The sequence below is a fragment of the Salvelinus alpinus genome, chromosome 14 (assembly GCF_045679555.1).
Source record: "Salvelinus alpinus chromosome 14, SLU_Salpinus.1, whole genome shotgun sequence".
Lineage (NCBI taxonomy): Eukaryota > Metazoa > Chordata > Actinopteri > Salmoniformes > Salmonidae > Salvelinus > Salvelinus alpinus.
The window spans coordinates 10226775-10246822 of NC_092099.1; the positions used below are offsets into that span (position 1 = coordinate 10226775).

Below are 20048 nucleotides of genomic sequence, written 5' to 3' on the forward strand. Positions count from 1 at the left end.
CGCGCTTTCAGTTTCACGCGAATGCTGCCGTTAATCCACGGTTTCTGGTTTGGGAATGTTTTAATCGTTGCTCTGGGTACGACATCGTCAATGCACTTCCTAATGAACTCGCTCACCGAATCTGCATATTCATCATTGTTGTTGTTGGACGCCGTGCGGAACATATTCCAATCCGCGTGATCAAAGCAGTCTTGAAGCGTGGATTCAGATTGGTCGGACCAGCGTTGAACAGACCTGAGCGTGGGAGCTTGTAGTTTTAATTTCTGTTTGTAGGCTGGAATCAACAAAATGGAGTCGTGGTCAGCTTTTCCGAAAGGAGGGCGGGGGAGGGCCTTATATGCGTCGCGGAAGTTAGTATAACAATGGTCCAGAGTTCTGCCAGCCCTGGTCGGACAATCGATGTGCTGATAGAATTTAGGGAGTTTTGTTTTTAGATTAGCCTTGTTAAAATCCCCAGCTACGATGAATGCAGCCTCAGGGTGTGTGGTTTCCAGTTTACAGAGAGTCAGATAGAGTTCGTTCAGGGCCATCGATGTGTCTGCTTGGGGGGGAATATATACGGCTGTGATTATGACCGAAGTGAATTCCCTTGGTAGATAATGCGGTCTACATTTGATTGTGAGGAGTTCTAGATCAGGTGAACAGAATGACTTTAGTTCCTGAGTGTTGTTATGATGGTCACACCACGTCTCGTTAATCATGAGGCATACCCCCCCGCCCCTCTTCTTACCAGAAAGATGTATGTTTCTGTCTGCGCGATGCGTGAAGAAACCAGCTGGCTGCACCGACTCCGTTAGCGTCTTTTCAGTTAGCCATGTTTCCGTGAAGCAGAGCACGTTGCAATCCCTGATGTCTCTCTCGAATGTTACCCGTGCTCGGATTTCATCGACCTTATTCTCAAGAGACTGGACATTGGCGAGTAGTATGCTAGGGAGTGGAGCGCGATGTGCTCGTCTCCGAAGCCTGACCAGGAGACCGCTACGTTTGCCCCTTTTTCGGCGTCGTGTAGCTTCGCCGGCTGGGATCAGGTCCATTGTATTGGGTGGAAGGCAAGACACTGGATCCGTTTCGGGAAAGTCATATTCCTGGTAGGAAGGGTGGTTAGTTGACGTTAATCGTATATTCAGTAGTTCCTCCCGGCTGTATGTAATGAAACTTAAGATCACCCGGGGTACCAATGTAAGAAATAACACATAGAAAAACAAAATACTGCATATTTTCCAAGGAACGCGAAGCGAGGCAGCCATCCTGTTCGGCGCCGGAAGTAACGCCAGAGGTTAGCAGATGTTAATGCGAGTGTAGCGAAATTCTTGTACTTCTAGTTCCGACAGTGCAGTAATATCTAACAAGTAATCTAACAAATTCACAACAACTACCTTATACACACAATGTAAGGGGATGGAATAAGAATATGTACATATTATATATATATATATATATACACTGCTCAAAAAAATAAAGGGAACACTTAAACAACACAATGTAACTCCAAGTCAATCACACTTCTGTGAAATCAAACTGTCCACTTAGGAAGCAACACTGATTGACAATAAATTTCACATGCTGTTGTGCAAATGGAATAGACAAAAGGTGGAAATTATAGGCAATTAGCAAGACACCCCCAATAAAGGAGTGGTTCTGCAGGTGGTGACCACAGACCACTTCTCAGTTCCTATGCTTCCTGGCTGATGTTTTGGTCACTTTTGAATGCTGGCGGTGCTTTCACTCTAGTGGTAGCATGAGATGGAGTCTACAACCCACACAAGTGGCTCAGGTAGTGCAGCTAATCCAGGATGGCACATCAATGCGAGCTGTGGCAAGAAGGTTTGCTGTGTCTGTCAGCGTAGTGTCCAGAGCATGGAGGCGCTACCAGGAGACAGGCCAGTACATCAGGAGATGTGGAGGAGGCTGTAGGAGGGCAACAACCCAGCAGCAGGACCGCTATCTCCGCCTTTGTGCAAGAAGGAGTAGGAGGAGCACTGCCAGAGCCCTGCAAAATGACCTCCAGCAGGCCACAAATGTGCATGTGTCTGCTCAAACGGTCAGAAACAGACTCCATGAGGGTGGTATGAGGGCCCGACGTCCACAGGTGGGGGTTGTGCTTACAGCCCAACACCGTGCAGGACGTTTGGCATTTGCCAGAGAACACCAAGATTGGCAAATTCGCCACTGGCGCCCTGTGCTCTTCACAGATGAAAGCAGGTTCACACTGAGCACATGTGACAGACGTGACAGTCTGGAGACGCCGTGGAGAACGTTCTGCTGCCTGCATCATCCTCCAGCATGACCGGTTTGGCGGTGGGTCAGTCATGGTGTGGCATTTCTTTGGGGGGCCGCACAGCCCTCCATGGGCTCGCCAGAGGTAGCCTGACTGCCATTAGGTACCGAGATGAGATCCTCAGACCCCTTGTGAGACCATATGCTGGTGCGGTTGGCCCTGGGTTCCTCCTAATGCAAGACAATGCTAGACCTCATGTGGCTGGAGTGTGTCAGCAGTTCCTGCAAGAGGAAGGCATTGATGCTATGGACTGGCCCGCCCGTTCCCCAGACCTGAATCCAATTGAGCACATCTGGGACATCATGTCTCGCTCCATCCACCAACGCCACGTTGCACCACAGACTGTCCAGGAGTTGGCGGATGCTTTAGTCCAGGTCTGGGAGGAGATCCCTCAGGAGACCATCCGCCACCTCATCAGGAGCATGCCCAGGCGTTGTAGGGAGGTCATACAGGCACGTGGAGGCCACACACACTACTGAGCCTCATTTTGACTTGTTTTATGGACATTACATCAAAGTTGGATCAGCCTGTAGTGTGGTTTTCCACTTTAATTTTGAGTGTGACTCCAAATCCAGACCTCCATGGGTTGATAAATTTGATTTCCATTGATAATCTTTGTGTGATTTTGTTGTCAGCACATTCAACTATGTAAAGAAAAAAGTATTTAATAAGAATAGTTCATTCATTCAGATCTAGGATGTGTTATTTTAGTGTTCCCTTTATGTTTTTGAGCAGTGTATATATATATATGGATGTGCGATGGCCGTGCGGCATAGGCAAGATGGAATAGATGGTATAAAATACTGTATATACATATGAGATGAGTAATGTAAGATATGTAAACATTATTAAAGTGTCATTATTTAAAGTGACTAGTGAGACCATTATTAAATCACTTTATTAAAGTGGCCAGTGATTTGAGTCTGTATATAGGCAGCAGCCTCTCTATGTTAGTGATGGCTGTTTTAACAGTTTGATGGCTTTGATATTGAAGCTGTTTTTCAGTCTCTCGGTCCCAGCTTTGATGCACTGTACTGACATCGCCTTCTGGATGATAGCGAGTTGAACAGGTTACAGGTCCTTGATTATCTTTTTGGCCTTCCTGTGACATCGGGTGCTGTAGGTGTCCTGGAGTGCAGGTAGTTTGCCCCTGGTAATGCGTTGTGCAGACCGCACTACACTTTAGAGAGCCTTGCGGTTGAGGGCGGTGCAGTTGCCGTACCAGGCGGTGATACACCCTGACAGGATGCTCTCGATTGTGCATCTGTAGAAGTTTGTGAGGGTTTTAGGTGACACCTGACACTTGTCACCTGTTGCGCCTTCTTCACGATGCTGTCTGTGTGGGTGGACCATTTCAGTTTGTCCGTGATGTGTATGCCGAGGAACTTAAAACTTTCCACCTTCATTACTGTCCCGTCGATGTAGATAGGGGGGTGCTCCCGCTGCTGTATCCTGAAGTACACATGTTGTATTCGGCGCATGTGACAAATATAATTTGATTTAATTCAGACGGAAGACAGCAGATCCAAAGGTTAAGGTTAGGCAATAGAGAAATTTAAATTGCTTAAGGTTAGAGTAAGGGTAGCTTTGATTCCAGCCGATTTTTCTCAAGCCATTCTCAAATGAGAATACAGTGTTGAGATGTGGTACCGTGAGACTACAGTAAGGGGTAAGTAAGGGTTAGGGTCATTATCAGATGATTAACCTTTGATGATGCTCATGATCAATGGCCCCATTTATACCAGGTGCTAACGTGTCCTCTCTCCTGATCTTGCCCATATTCTGATTGTGCCCATAACTTTAAAAGTGTTGACGATTAAAATAATTGATTGCAATCAGATCTTCCCAAGTATTTCAGAAGTAGTTGGACAAATTGATTGGTTGGATTAAAGCTCATTGGTCAGAGCTTAGTAAAGGTTAGTGGGGTCTGAGGTGGATGGGGGGCGTCAGACGCGGGTTGCGACCCGCAAGGTTTCCAGTTCGAACCAAAGTTTCAACTTTTTCCCCGCCAACATTACCCAACATACTTCACTAATCACATTTCTAATTTATTAACATTCTAAGTGCCTCAACAGCAGTTGACTATGCACTGAGATAGAGGGTCACAGGTCCTAATCTTGCCGATGCCCTTTCTCAAAAAAGAGATGAAGTCACTTCATCAATGGTAGAAGGCATAGATTTCAGCTTTATTGGTATTCACATTTTTTTTCAATTAGTTATTTGACATGTACAGTGCTGCAGGTGAAATGAATATTACATAAATATATAGATTCAGATGATGCAAAAGAAGCATTAGGATCTCCCAACAGAAAACACATTTTGTTCATAATCAAACCAAAGGATTGACTGAAAGACTGATGTTACAAGATGTTACTGTAACTCAAGTGAAATTTCACCATTGTTACCGATACTGACATCATATTTCGAAGGAAAGAATCCAGGTACACCTAGTTTGTACATACGTTGGTATTCCTTGTATTTCTTTCAAGCTGGAAGCATTGTGAACTGCAACATTGACCATATCCAAGGCATTGGATTTCTGTGTTCGACGTAACTTAGAAGGCTATCGCAGTTTTATTGTTATGAAATACAGTGCACTCGGAAAGTATTCAGACCCCTTGACTTTTTCCACATTTTGTTACGTTACAGCCTTACTCTAAAATGGACACATACATTATCTCCCCTCATCAATTTACACGCAATACCCCACAATGACAAAGCAAAAACAGGTTTATCAAATGTATAAAACAAACAAAATACTGTATTTACATAAGTATTCAGACCCTTCGCTATGAGACTCAAAATTGAGCTCAGGAGCATCCTGTTTCCATTGATCATCCTTGATGTTTCTACAACCTGATGATTGGAGTCCACCTGTGATATATTCAATTGATTGGACATGATTTGGTAAGGCACACCCCTGTCTATATAAGGTCCCACAGCTGACAGTGCGTGTCAGAGCAAAAACCAGGCCATGATGTCGAAGGAATTGTCCGTAGAGCTCCGAGACAGGATTGTGTCAAGGCACAGATCTGGGGAAGGGTACCAAAAAATGTCTGCAGCATTAAAGGTCCCCAAGAACACAGTGGCCTCCATAATTCTTAAATGGAAGAAGTTTGCAACCACCAAGAATCTTCCTAGCGTTGGCCGCCCGGCCAAAATGAGCAATCGGGGGAGAAGAGCGGTGACCAAGAACCCGATGGTCACTCTGACAGAGCTCCAGAGTTCCTCTGTGGAGATAGGAGAACCTTCCAGAAGCACAACCATCTCTGCAGCACTCCTCCAATCAGGCCTTTATGGTAGAGTGGCCAAAGCCACTCCTCAGTAAAAGGCACATGTTTGCCTAAAGGCACCTAAAGGACTCAGACCATGAGAAACAAGATTCTCTGGTCTGATGAAAACCAAGATTGAACATTTTGGCCTGAATGCCAAGCGTCACGTCTGAAGGAAACCTGGCACTATCCCTACGGTGAAGCATGGGGGTGGCAGTATCATGCTGTGGGGATGTTTTTCAGGGGCAGGGACTGGGAGACTTGTCAGAATTGAGGGAAAGATGAATGGAGCAAAGTACAGAGAAATCCTTGATGAAAACCTGCTCCAGCGCACTCAGGACCTCAGACTGGGGTGAAGGTTCACCTTCCAACAGGACAACGCAGGAATGGCTTCGGAACAAGTCTCTGAATGGCCTTGAGTGATTCTTGAACCAGATCGAACTCTGGAGAGAGACCTGAACATAGCTGTGCATCGACGCTCCCCATCCAACATGAGAGCTTTTGAGGATCTGCAGAGAAGAATGGGAGAAACTCCCCAAATACAAGCCTGTAGCGTCATACCCAAGAAAACTCGAGACTAAAAACCTGTTTTTGCTTTGTCATTATGGGGTATTGTGTGTAGATTGAGGGGGAAAAAACAATTGAATCCATTTTAGAATAAGGCTGTAACGTAACAAAATGTGGAAAAAGTCAAGGGGTCTGAATACTTTCCGAATGCATTGTATACAGTATATACTGTAGTGCTAGCTGTCTTCTGCATAGTAAAACATGACTTTTATCAACCAATTTATTGGAGTCAAAATCAAGCTTAATGGAAAACAACTTTTGTATGTATTGTTTTTTGCAGCTTTATCTATAAGTTGTTAAAACATTTAGCTGAAGCAGTGATAAGTGATCTGTTTCTAAACCCTCCACCTCCCAGTTCTTAGATTAAGGAATTCAGTATGGGGAAAAAATTGGGTCACCGCTAAAATGGGCCCACAAACTAGGTTTGGTTTGCTACTAGCAAACTCCCTTAAAAGACCTTAGCTTGAAAAACAAGAAAAAAGCAGCAATATTACGGTTTGTCCCTCTTGAGATGCCGTAGCAACAACTTAGCCAATAACACTTCCTCAAAAGAGTCAAAGATAAATCAAAGATAAATCAAGAATTATTAGTAATTAATGTTGGCATTTTTGCTGAGGAGGTCTTAGTAATTTTACATCTAACTAAGATGTTTGGTGCAGTATTTCTCATGTGAGAAAATGTGCATGAAAATCTGTCGTCTCTCATTCAAGAATCCTGTCTATAGTTCCCACTGCTACTAGGAGTAGCACCAATCACCGACAAAGGGGCATATACTCGGGCTACCGAACTTAAACTTGCCTCAAGAAAAATGTTTGTGTGCGCGAAAAAAAAAAGACAAAACAAAGAATAACGTCACAAAATGTTGTTGTAATATACGCGCAAACTGTTTCGACGGAGGCATTCGACAGGCTTTTAAATTTGTTTACAGAATTTTTGGGATGGTTCAAGAGATTAATCTCTCAACCCAGATTAGTGCAAATGTCATTATAAACAGTATTTGTTGCTTTTAACTAGAATGGATTTTTGGTGTCGCATTTAAAGCACACCACCACATTTTTTGCTGAGCAAACCTAATGCCCTGCCAGCTGAATTCTCACTTGAGATACACATTCCAAACTTCAGCAATTCCAAACTTCAGCAAAACTTGATTTTCCAGTCAAATAATGTCCACTTGTTCTTTGTGGTGTATACAATAGCACCCTAATTAACGCTCTGGAAATGTACCATGTTGCCCAGCCTAGACTAATGCACCTTTTAAAGCTTCTTGAACATCGTTTGTGGTAGGGTGGGAACTGACGTGCTATGACTAAAACTCACTAATATCGCATTCTATCAAATAAACGTCATAAGAAGAAAGCCCATCAAACATATTGTGCTTGTATTAGCATTCATTAAGGACTTTGGCAGTTGTGGTCCCCTATTCCAAACAACTCAACTCTCTGTTGTGAGTATGTGTGTCTTTGGCCTGTTAAAATAGCATCGTACTATTAAGAAGCCATTTGCTCTTAATAAAAATAACATGGCCTTTTAGAGTTGCATATTTGTGCTGTAAATTCTATGGGGCAGATGGCAGTAGTTCATCATTGGATAGAAGACAGTACGTAAAAACCAGGGTGCTTGGTCCTAAGAACATTTTGGCCAAAACAAAAGGTATTTGTGAACCCAGCACACTTTTTGTGCCCAGAAGAAAAGTCACGGTAAAAGTGTGTGAATCCGTCCTAATGTCCTGATTTACTCATGGCATGCGGACCTAGCCAGCCCTCAGGAATGTCCTATTGTCATTGGCATTCAAATTCACAAAATGGGAGGACGCTGAACCTCTGTAAAACATTCCTCGAGCATCATTTTGTCAAAGTGACCGTAGTCAGGTCCTAGGATGCTGCAGCTCGTGGGCAGACCTGCTTAATGGTAGGGCCGGGACGATACCAGTATCGCGATATTCTTTCCATGGCAAAAATGAAAACACGAAGCTCTTTGGTCCTTTAAAAACCTGCTGTATGTAAAATATTGTGTGCTATAGCTTGGAAAATAAATGAACGGGACTCTGGATAACAACATAATGATTTTTGTTTCCAACATCAGGGCTGAAGTTAAATTCGCTTCATGTTTTGTTTCCTTGCCACGATACTAACGAATATCGCGATACTGGTATCGTCCCGGACCTACTTCATGGGTAGTTTGAAGAATGAGTTTCCTTTGTTGGTGGATGTGGACCACAGGCCCCCTGGGACACCATTATCCAATATCCCTAACCTGGGAGCTTCTGCCTGAGAAGACAGATAGAGAGGGAGGTGTGTACCTGCTGACCCCAGCAAACATTTCAAGTGAAAAACACTTGAGGGGCCAATTAATAATTTCCTACATAGGACCTGAAATTTGGCCCCAGGATGTGGCACGCGTCAAGCAAAAAAAAAAAAAAAACGGTATACTTTTACTGAAAGGCAGAACCGGTAATTTTCAAACCAGGATTCAATGATACTCTCCTGCTTTATTGGCTCCCAAGCCGGTTTAACCAAACACACCCCAACTCTCATCCTCTAGCTAACGATAGAGGGAAGCACATGGTCTAGATTGAATATGAGAGGAGTAGCCAAGGTCTTTGTCTGTTAGTCAAGGTCAAAATGTCACCAGATGAGTTACAACATCCAAGTATGTATTAATTAAACAGAAAAATGGCTTTGGACCATAGATTGGGATCAACATCTTGTCATCTCCAGCTGGTACATGTTCGTAGTGTTTTGTTTCACCCTGAATCTGAGTGCTGTCTGGTCTCCTGTCTTCTGGGCATCCATTTGTCCTCCTCTCCCCAGAGGGTCAAGGTGAATCCCAGAACAGAAATGCCTCTTGCACTGCCTCTGCCCCCCCTCATGGCACGTCACACTCAATGTAGGGGATGTCACTGTAGCGGCTGTCCACCTCCAGCCACTGCTGCACTGCCCGGGCCACAATCTCCTCCGACAGCCGCTGGGCATACTCCAGCAGGATGGGGTCCACCCGGGCAGAGTCTTTCCCTGACCCCGTCTCCGAGTGGACCAGCAGCGCATTCTCGCCCCATCGCTTCCCGTCCACCTTCTCCACCGAGTTGGCGTACTGGGTCGGATCGCTCTTCTTGGATTTGACGCATCCCATGATATAAATAGTGTAGCATTGATTTCAGGGAGCTGGTGAAGCAGGAGTGTGTCTGAGAGGGGCTTAGGCTTTGGTCGAGAAGTAACGCCTAGGAAGCCGATTCTTGTCTGGACCGAGCTTCACTGAAATAGTCCAGACGGTCAGCCATCCTCCTGTACTCCCCTACACAGATCTTTTCCATATGCTGTAGGGAGAGAAAATAGGGAGAGAATTTCAGTGTTTTATTTTCCATCAGAGGCAGCCTAAAAATACCAGATGGCAAAGGAAAGAATTGAGAGGCCTACTATTTTCACAGTGACTTAGCATTTTTCCCTCTGTTACCACCTATGCAGCAGTAGCTACACACTGGACACACCAGGTGATTTCAACATGGACCTTTGGGTCATATTTGGTTGAGACGTTGATCAATGAGATTTCAACCTTTTATTCACCCATTCAAAAAGGACAGCCAGAAGTTTGTTGAATTCCCAATGTGTTATCACTACGCTTTCAACCATCTAAAGCACAACCAAATTCCAATGGAAAAACAATGTCTGATTTTTGGTTAAGTTAAGTCATCTGAATGTGTTATCACTGCGCTTTCAACCATTAATCTAATAGCACAACCAAATGACCTGGATTGCAGTTGAGATTAGACTGCATTAAAATTACATAGTGCAAGTGATCAATGCTGTTCAAGATTCTGCACAGATTATTACAGCAATTGTGAAGATTTCCACAGACGTGCGACCTTCACATGCTATGTTGAACATGCACGCTTTCTATGATTACATAAAAATACATTTATGGTTAGAAAACCTCAATGTGGCCATGGATGTGTTACTCATTTTAAGGTTGAATAGATACTGTTACATTCGTTTCTAAGATTGCCTTAACTTTTGGCTATTTACTGTATTACATTACAAAAGTCATATTGAATTGTGTTTGGTTGATAATGCAACCAAGTATCAACATTTAAAAGAGGTTAATCCTAATCTTTAACTTTTATTTTTGGTTTACTTGGAGACGTGAATCGAATATATAATTTGTTGACTTGTCAAAGTTATAAGGCTATTTAATGTATTGCAAAAGTAATATTGAATTGTGCATGGAAGCAAATATCAACATTTGAAGGAAATAAATATTTTTGTTCAGTATAGTTGTAGAGAAACTGGAATTAAAGCCAGATGAAGTTAATGGCACAAAAGATACAAACGCAAGATGTAAAGTGTTCGTCTCATGCTTCATGAGCTGAAATAAAAGCATGCTGACTGCAAGAATGTCCACCAGGGCTGTTGCCAGAGAATGTTCATTTCTCTACCATAAGCCATTCTTTTAGAGAGTTTGGCAGTATGTCCAACCGGCCTCACAACCGCAGACCACGTGTAACCATGCCAGCCCAGGACCTCCATATCCACCACTGGCACACTGGAGAAGTGTGTTCTTCACAGATGAATCCTGGTTTCAAATGTACTGGGCAGATGGCAGACAGCATAGTGTGTATGGCGTTGTGTGAGCTAGCGGTTTGTTGATGTCAACGTTGTGAACAGAGTGCCCCATGGTGGGGTTATGGTATGGGCAGGCATAAGCTACAGACAACGAACACAATTGCATTTTATCGATGGCAATTTGAATGCACAGAGATACCGTGACGAGATCCTGAGGCCCATTGTCGTGCCATTCATCCGGCGCCATCACCTCATGCACGGCCCCAAGTCGCAAGGATCTGTACACAATTCATGGAAGCTGAAAATGTACCAGTTCTTCCATGGCCTGCGTATTCACCAGACACGTCACCCATTGAGCACACTTGGGATGCTCTAGATCGACGAGTACAACCGAGTGTTCCAGTTCCCGCCAATATCCAGCAACTTCGCACAGCCATCGAAGAGGAGTGGGACAACATTCTGCAAACCACAAGCAATAGCCTGAATAACTATGCAAAGGAGATGTGTCGCGCTGCATGAGGCAAACGGTGGTCACACTAGATAGTGACTGGTTTTCTGATCCACGACACCTACCTTTTTTTTAAGGTATCTGTGACAAACAGATGCATATCTGTATTTCCAGTCATGTGAAATCCATAGATTAGGGCCTAATGAATTTATTTCAATTGACTGATTTATTATATGAACTGTAACTCAGTAAAATCATTGAAATTGTTGTATGTTGCGTTTATATTTTTGTTGTTCTGTGTAGATATAAGTAATTTGGAAAATGCTCTATAATTTTTTTCACTTTGAAAATGTGGAGTAGGTTTTTGTTTAATTATAAGGTAGCAAAATGTGAAGACTGCAAGGGGTGTGTAGACTTTGACTAGGCATTGTATAAATAGACTATGTGGCTCTAGGTTGAATGCACAAAGGACTGATGTTATTTGCTGTTGTCCACATCTCCATCTGTCCTGTGCTTGTGTGTGCTGCCTCAGTCCTGCCTGATCCAGATTCAAGGTGGCATGTGATTATTTCTCTGATAGAGCAGCACACTATTATATCATCCCGTTCATCTCTCACATACAATTTGCTTTATACAGATGCTGCAAAATACTAGCATTGTAGCTTATGCTTTTTGATAGTGGCTTCCGCTTATATAAGTACAGTGCTGATTCCTAAAACTTCAATCAGATCTTTATGACACATCTTTTCATATTTTAAGACAAAGTGGGGAAAGGTGATGCCTGTTACCTTATGTCAAGCATGTCGCTCTAGCCCAGGTAGCCTATAAGGAACGTGGCAATGTAGCATTTAGCTCAAGCATGGAACGTGGCAAGCATGTCGCTCTAGCCCAGGTATCATGGGACTCGACCCTGTAAACCCTACCCTCCTCCCCAGCGGATTTAGAAGGGAGGGGGGGAGGGAGGGTATTACAACCAACACATACAACAATTCTACTTTACATTTTGTTATTATATTTTACATTTGGAAATAACCTGATTATGTGTAATATAGTCGTATAGGTTATTATTTGAGAAAAAGTTATTCTAAATAAAAAATGTGTCCATTTAATTTCCATCTTTGGGAATGTGAGGGTGAAGTTGGCCATACCTGGGACGTTTATCCCCCATTCTACTATAACCCACCTTTCTTGAATTAGTAAGGGCATATATGAAATAATCTCACTATTGAAATGTGAACATAAAAGGTCAAGGAGAAATGCTAACCGGGATGGGGAAATAGAGGGCGAAATAGTTGTCACCCTTCGAAATAAGATTCTGAAAATTCCCTACTCATGAGCGCATTTCTGCTTAATACACCATTATTTAGACGTAGACTGCGCCTATAGTCCATTTCCCACACAATTCCCTGAAAAATACATATCATAAAATATTGTTGATGCGTGGGGTACATACCTTCAAGAGGGCTCTTGGAAAAGTAGGACTGGGTGAGTTTACCCCCATGAATATCAAATTCACCCAGTGGGAAATCACATCCTCGTTTTCTCTTTAACGACACTTTCCCCTACGGTCGATTTCAATAAATAAGTGTCATACATCCACACGGATTGTGAACCGAAATTACTATATGTGCCGCCTCTCCTTTCTATTCAATCTCCTTATCGGCTTCAAACCGCTGCATATGCGTCCAATGATTTGAACTTGAAGCTTGGAAGGCAGCGACATTATTGGTCGGTTTCTCTCTATGCACGAAATGTGCACTACGTTACCAAACTGGGCATCCAATGTTGCACCATACCACATTGTGCAGTAATTTAACTAAATGCTAAATCGATTTAAGGTCTCAAACCCATGAATAGTCCTGGACCTGGATGACGACAACTTCTTGCCATCATTCTACTCGAGATTACCCATAGGTCATCGTTGAAATTGTTGCCTGTTTGACTTCACTTTCTAATGGCGGCTGTAGCTTGTAGGACGTAATTATATTTTGAATACACACTCAACAGCAATTAGTAGCTGTGTCGACTAGGTTGTGGAGGTAAATTGTGCGCACACAATCAGGCTACTGATACTTGTACAATATCACCCTCTTGTGGCATGTTTGACATCTCAGTGATTTATTACAATGTTTAAAGTAAGGAATATACTCAGTTGTTGCTATAAACTAACGCCATAGATTATAATCCTGTCTCCCAGGCCTTTGCTGGAAGTGTACCCCCGTGCAGCTTCCCTGTATCTAGGTTTTAGGCTACTACTGAGTCTGCCAAGAGGTCTGGACCATTATGGCACAGGAGGTACCGTAGTGCGCTTTCGCTTAAGCCACAGGGGCACTGTGTAAGGTTTTATGAGTATTGATAGCAAGCTATATGTGCTCATATATATTTAAAACCAATTGTTGTCATAAAAAATATATATATTTTTGACGAATTCTTTCTTGACGAATGCGTAAATCTGTAAAACTCATTGGAGGAGTGTGCGTAAAACTGTATAGTCCATAAGTCTGCATTAGTTAAAGTCGTTCAGTATGTTTTCTTTCACATAAGGGATATAGTCTCAAATTCCATAATGATAATAGGCTATAAACCATTGACATGACTCGTGCCCAAGTCATTGTGTCATGCCATCCATATTGCTGCGTAAAATGTACATAATTTTGACGATTTGATTGACTTTCATTAGAACCTATATGCTACTTTTCATCTGTAAATGAAAAGAATATTTCATAACATGTGCGTAATGTTGCAACTGTAGTTGTCGATAAGCCGCACGATGGCACTAAACGTCTTAACGAAAAAGCTTTCGTAAATCAGACACCCCAAGGCAACAATACCCAGTAGCCTTTAGTACAGTATAGTAGGCCTACAGTACAGCCCATTTCGCCATATATTTTCTATGCAATGGTATCTATCCTATAGCCTATTGATTAATACATTTTGCCTTTGGAAAGTAGGTTTGGAGACAAGTAGGTCTACTCCATGTAGCCTATAGGTCTACATAGACTAAATATTGGTTCCTGTCATAATTGTAAATAATTTACCTTACATTTTCAAGAGAGATTCAGAAAGATAGGCAAACTGATCATATAACTAACTGATCGTAAAGAAGTCATAACTCCGATTAATTTGATCCCTGTCGCTTTGATGGGATGCAGGGGCGGACTGACTATCTGGCATTTCTGGCAAATGTCAGAAGGGCTGGTAAATGTTTTGCCTAGAGGGCCTGTCTAACTTCTTTTTTTTGTTGCCCAAAATGATAATTATCTGGCTAATAATGGTGGCCTCAATGAATAAAATGGGCTGCTGTAGAGGCCTTGAGGAAACATTTTTAGTTGTGGGGGCCTCAAGGGGAAAAATGGGCCATTGTGTTATAAATGTCAGAACCGATTTCTGGTTCCAGTCTACCGCTGGTGTGATGGGACAGGCTAAATAAAAAAGGTTTCTCAGTGGCATTCAGATGTTGACAGTTGGTGGCTGACTTACGTTTATGCAATAAATCAAGAACTATATCCGAAATGTTTATTTGACCATTTGCAGTACTGTCTTGTCTGATTGATAGTGTAGTTGTCTCAAAACTATTCCAAACCTTGCCATTGCGTACCTCTTTAAGGTTTGACAGAAAAATACAGTTAATGTCTGTCTGTTAAATTCATTGTTGCCAGCCCAGCCAATCATAGATTTTGACGACACAAAAGAGAGGCCAAAGTTGCAATATAAAAAGGGCTGCCGAATTAAAGCATGACACCTATCAGTGTAGAGCCTGATTTCAAACACAGGCAACTCTGTAGTCCGTCTTCACCCCAATACATATTACATTTGGGATTCCAATTTTATAGCAAACTCCGCACCTTAGATAATGCATCTGACGCAGGTTCTGATTTATCTCAGTTTCATGGTTGCTTTCGGTCCAGTGGGTCTTGGTGATCAAACCGCGCACCACCAGCCCCCTGCCACGGATGACGGCGAGCAGTGCTCAACATGCGAGGTCCGACAGCAGATCAAAAACATGAGATTACACGCCATCAAGTCCCAAATTCTTAGCAAACTACGACTCAAGCAAGCTCCCAATATCAGCCGAGATGTTGTCAAGCAACTCTTGCCTAAGGCACCACCTTTGCAGCAACTTCTTGACCAGTACGATGTTCTTGGAGATGACAATAAGGATGGAGTTATGGAAGAAGATGATGAACATGCCACCACAGAAACAATCATGACAATGGCCACTGAACGTAAGTTTGACAGACTATTATTCAATGCAACTATACACTGAGTGTACAAAACATTAGTACAACCTGCTATTTCCATGACATAGACTGACCAGGTGAATCCAGGCAAAAGCTATGATCCCTTATTGATGTCACTTGTTGAATCAACGTCAACCCGTGTAGATGAAGGGGAGGAGACAGGTTAAATAATGATTTTTAAGCCTTGAGACAATTGAGACATGGGTTGCGTATGTGTGCCTTTCAGAGTGTGAATGGGAAAGACAAAATACGTAAGTGCCTTTGAACGTGGTATGGTAGTAGGTGCCAGGCGCACCGGTTTGAGTGTACGCTGCTGGGTTTTCACGGTCAACGGTTTCCCATGTGTACAAGAATGGTCGATCACCCAAAGGACATCCAGCCAACTTGACACAACTGTGGGAAGCATTGGAGTCAACATGGGCCAGTATCACTTTGGGACGCTTTCGACACCTTGTAGAGTCCATGCCCCGACAAATTGAGGCTGTTCTCAATATTAGGAAGTTGTTCCTAAAGTTCTGTACACTCAGTGTTTAATAATAACGTTAAAAAGGCACCAGACCGCAGCTGTTTTTACGCATTGGGCACAGAGCGCACTTGCATATCTGATCCCGTATTACTTGCACCACTATGTTGAGAATAGGTTGGAATTTCATACTAATAATAAATTCGTTTTGATCTGTAATGTCATGTTAAATTGAAACCACTATAGAATTTTACGCAGTAAATTTACGAACAATACGTACGAGCCAAGTTCCATCTTATAATGTGCCAGTGTCACTCTCTGGTGTTGAGTGTGGAGGTTCTAAAACTAGATAGGCTAGGCTATATTGGAGGATACCCTGGAGAAGACACATTGTTGTGTTTTATAGTTTATCAATACTTGTCATGACATTGTAACTTTAAATATATATTTTGAAATTGGTTTACCAAGGGGGTTCTGTAACGAAAACACAATTGTGTTTTGTGTTAAATACAACTGCAAACGTTTTTTGCAGTCATTTAATTTAGTTTATAAATCAAATTGTATTGTGGAAATAGAGATGACATTTCCATATTGTAATTAATGTTATAATTTCTCTCCTCCAGCCCAATCCATCGTCCAAGTCGATCGGAAACCCAAGTGTTGCTTATTCTCCTTTAGTTCGAAGATTCAGGTGAACCGCATAGTTCATGCGCAGTTATGGGTGCACCTTTTGCCAGCTGACGAAGTCACCACCGTGTTCCTGCAAATCTCCCGCCTGATGCCTGTCACGGACGGGGGCAGGCACATAGGTATCCGGTCTCTAAAGATCGACGTGAATGCAGGAGTCAGCTCTTGGCAAAGTATCGACGTGAAACAAGTGCTGTCCGTGTGGCTGCGGCAGCCGGAGACGAATTGGGGGATCGAGATTAATGCGTTCGACTCGAAGGGAAATGATCTGGCCGTTACCTCAGCAGAAGCGGGAGAAGGACTGGTGAGTTTAGATTGATCTCCCATCGAAGCAATTTACAAATAGTTTTGTAATTTATTTATCCCCGTGGGATCTATGTGAAATAATCCAGAACCCATGTATTCATGCGTAATGATGCAATATCAACACGTACCACCCTTGTCAAGAGTGCAAATACATTTTTTTGTGTCAAATTGTGTGGCAAGACTCATTTGGCTTCAAATACCAGTTGTTGATCAGAGGGGTCTTGGCATCCTAAGATTTGCTCTCATGTGCTTTTATGTTTAGCTAACAATCACATTTTCAAAGTACTTTAGAATCTTTAGTATAAACACACATACCTCATTAAAGGAGTATATGTATGACAGAATAGTTGCCCTGGCCACCAATAATATCATGTCCTATCACCTGATTACATAAAAGTTCACATTATTTACATGGCCAGAAATTCCTGAAGTCCTCTGTGTGACTGTGCTAATCAGAGTAATTGCCTACAGCCTCACACACACACACACACACACACACACACACACACACACACACACACACACACACACACACACACACACACACACACACACACACACACACACACACACACACACACACACACACACACACACACACACACACACTTTGTTCTTCTATCCTCATGGAGACCTACAATTGTTTTCCATTCAAAATCCTATTTTCCCTAACCTTAACCCTAACCTGTAACCCAAACCTAACTCCTAACCCTAAATCCTTACCCTAATTGTCACTCTAACCCCTAAACCTAACCCCTAAGCTTAAAATAGCCTATGTCCTCATGACGAGGGAGAACTTTCCTTGTTTTACTATCCTTGTGGGGACTTTTGGGGATTTTAGGTCCCCACAAGGATATAAGTACCCACCCACACACCAACACACACACACACACACATTTTCAGTGGCTCAAAGTATCACAACACCAGGTTTGAAACCTTGATCAGCAATGTTTTATTGGAAAAGCAAAATCAAATATGTTTCCCAATGTATCAAGCAATGCCTGTTTCATGTTTTCAACCATTCCGTATTGTGCCTTTACAGCAACCCTTCATGGAGGTGACGATTTCAGAGGGCCCGAAGCGCTCCAGGAGAGACTCGGGCCTGGACTGTGATGAGAACTCCCCTGAGTCCCGCTGTTGCCGCTACCCCCTCACGGTAGACTTTGAAGACTTTGGCTGGGACTGGATTATTGCCCCCAAGCGCTACAAGGCCAACTACTGCTCTGGTGAGTGCGAGTACATGCACCTGCAGAAGTACCCCCACACCCACCTGGTGAACAAGGCTAACCCTCGCGGCACCGCCGGGCCCTGCTGCACCCCCACCAAGATGTCCCCCATCAACATGCTCTACTTCAACCGCAAAGAGCAGATCATCTACGGCAAGATCCCCTCCATGGTGGTGGACCGCTGCGGCTGCTCGTGAGCGAGAGCTCTGCCGGTGAGGGGGAGGGGCTCAGCCAGGGTCTCCACCCTGGACTTTGGGACAGATCCATCCACCACTACCAGTGCTTTCTGCAGAACACGGTGCAATAGAGCCAGAATAGCGGCTAAAGAAATGCCCGTCCATTCGCTGAGCAGCGCTTCCACCACGGACATGTCTCGTTCAGTTTTTTTTTTTTTTTCCTCCTCCAATCACATGTTCGCAGCCACAATGGCCTAAAATCACATGGATGTAGGAACACGACGCCTGTTGGACTTGGGAGTGGACGTAGTAGCCCAAAGTACGCCACATTTTCCCACAAAACGTTTAAATGTGACACGCTCCGTCCAGTTATTCAAACATACAGACATGGATGGACACACATACACCAGACCTGGGTTCAAATAGTATTTGTTTTCTTTCAAATACTTTGACTGTTTGATGGAGACAGGTGGGGTTTGCACTTTGGGGAATAATCCATTGGTTCCATTGCACCAGGCAAGCACAGCTTAAGTACTGGAAAGACAACAAATCATATTTCAACCCAGGTCAGAAACATAGGTGCACACACACAGACTCATTTCCCCCCAAGATTTTACAGCTACGCTTACCTATCAGTGTGATAATCATATAAGCAATGTTTGAGAGTGAAACCGGGAATCCTCAACGACTTTTGAAAGGGCTTGGAAAACTATAGCTGAGGTCTCAGTCTGAACTGGCCTTCATGCATAATGCCATACACGCCATGCACACACACAGCAACAGTGCATTCTTATTCAACTTTTAATCATAGCTTTTCCACCATTCAACTGCCTGTACGGCCCTACTCACTTGAATTATTCTTATTGTAAATCAACATTACTGGACAGGAGGACATGAACCGGAAGCACAATGAATGCAGTCGACACATTGAGATGTGTTTAAGACAGAGAAATATATTTTGAAAAGTATGAATGTTAAAACCACGTTTAAACTCTGTCTTACAAATAACACAGTTTGCACTATGGCAAACCAATAGAAAGAATTGGTTGCTACAAAAGTTGTAAAAACTGATTTTGATATGTTTGCTAATTTGTATTGTATACATATGCCATTGTTTCCATTAGCAGTTGCCTTTCTAAACCACTGTTAGTAAATGTATAAGACCACAAACTAGCAAGAAAACAGTACAAATGCGACTATATACCTGTTAATCAAATAAAGGTGCTTGCTTATATGTTAAGTTCAGTTATTTCATCCAATAGCTTAGTAATGGTATTTTACTGCCCTAGGAATACTAGAGCTGTGCATGTATTCTAAACAAGGGACGATGTGCTCCTTCAGCAATGAGTTCTGAATGACACAAGTGCCATGTGGAATCATCTAAAGGTCATTTCTAACATCCCTGTTCATGTGCATTTGGTCACAAGCCTCAGTCATGTAAACGGAGTCATAAGAGGAAGGTTCTTGTGATAAACACATGGAGACTAATGCATCACTATGGTTCCATTATAGACCGCAATATAGTTAATTCAGTTCCCCTGAACAGGGCTCAAACTCAAAATACCTTGCACAACACCACTTATAGCCAACAGAGCAAGAGACATGTCTGTCATTCCATGAGCGACAATTGGCTTCAGATCTCAAGGAAGGTGACGTCAGCGATGTAATCAAGCCAACATGCGACCTGAATTTCTCATCCACTACACAGGCAATTCAGCCAAATAGCGCAAGACCCAAAACCCTCCCGTCCATGGTCACAGAAAGTGTGCCCAGGCTAAGGAACAGCATGGATCCTACCATACCCCATTAAAACGATTGGACCAACATG

General features: G+C 43.0%; 2 protein-coding genes across 3 annotated transcripts; one reads left to right on the top strand and one right to left on the bottom strand.

Moving 5' to 3' along the window:
- Positions 1–4436: 4436 nt before the first annotated feature.
- c14h2orf88 (chromosome 14 C2orf88 homolog) lies at positions 4437–13151 on the bottom strand. 2 transcript variants are annotated; one of them, XM_071340357.1, is made up of 2 exons: positions 12575–13151; positions 4437–9430 (listed from the first exon to the last, which is right to left on the bottom strand). In XM_071340357.1, the coding sequence occupies exon 2, from the start codon at positions 9244–9246 to the stop codon at positions 8983–8985; it is 264 nt and encodes an 87-aa protein (XP_071196458.1). In that variant the 5' UTR covers positions 9247–9430; positions 12575–13151; the 3' UTR covers positions 4437–8982. The 2 variants fall into 2 exon arrangements, with proteins under 2 accessions (XP_071196458.1, XP_071196459.1); XM_071340358.1 differs by lacking the exon at positions 12575–13151 and adding an exon at positions 11910–12019.
- A 1714-nt stretch (positions 13152–14865) lies between these two features.
- LOC139538382 (growth/differentiation factor 8) lies at positions 14866–19454 on the top strand. Its single transcript, XM_071340359.1, has 3 exons — positions 14866–15347; positions 16449–16816; positions 17861–19454. Exons 1-3 carry the CDS (start codon positions 14975–14977, stop codon positions 18239–18241), a joined length of 1122 nt encoding a protein of 373 aa, XP_071196460.1. The 5' UTR covers positions 14866–14974; the 3' UTR covers positions 18242–19454.
- Positions 19455–20048: the final 594 nt, after the last annotated feature.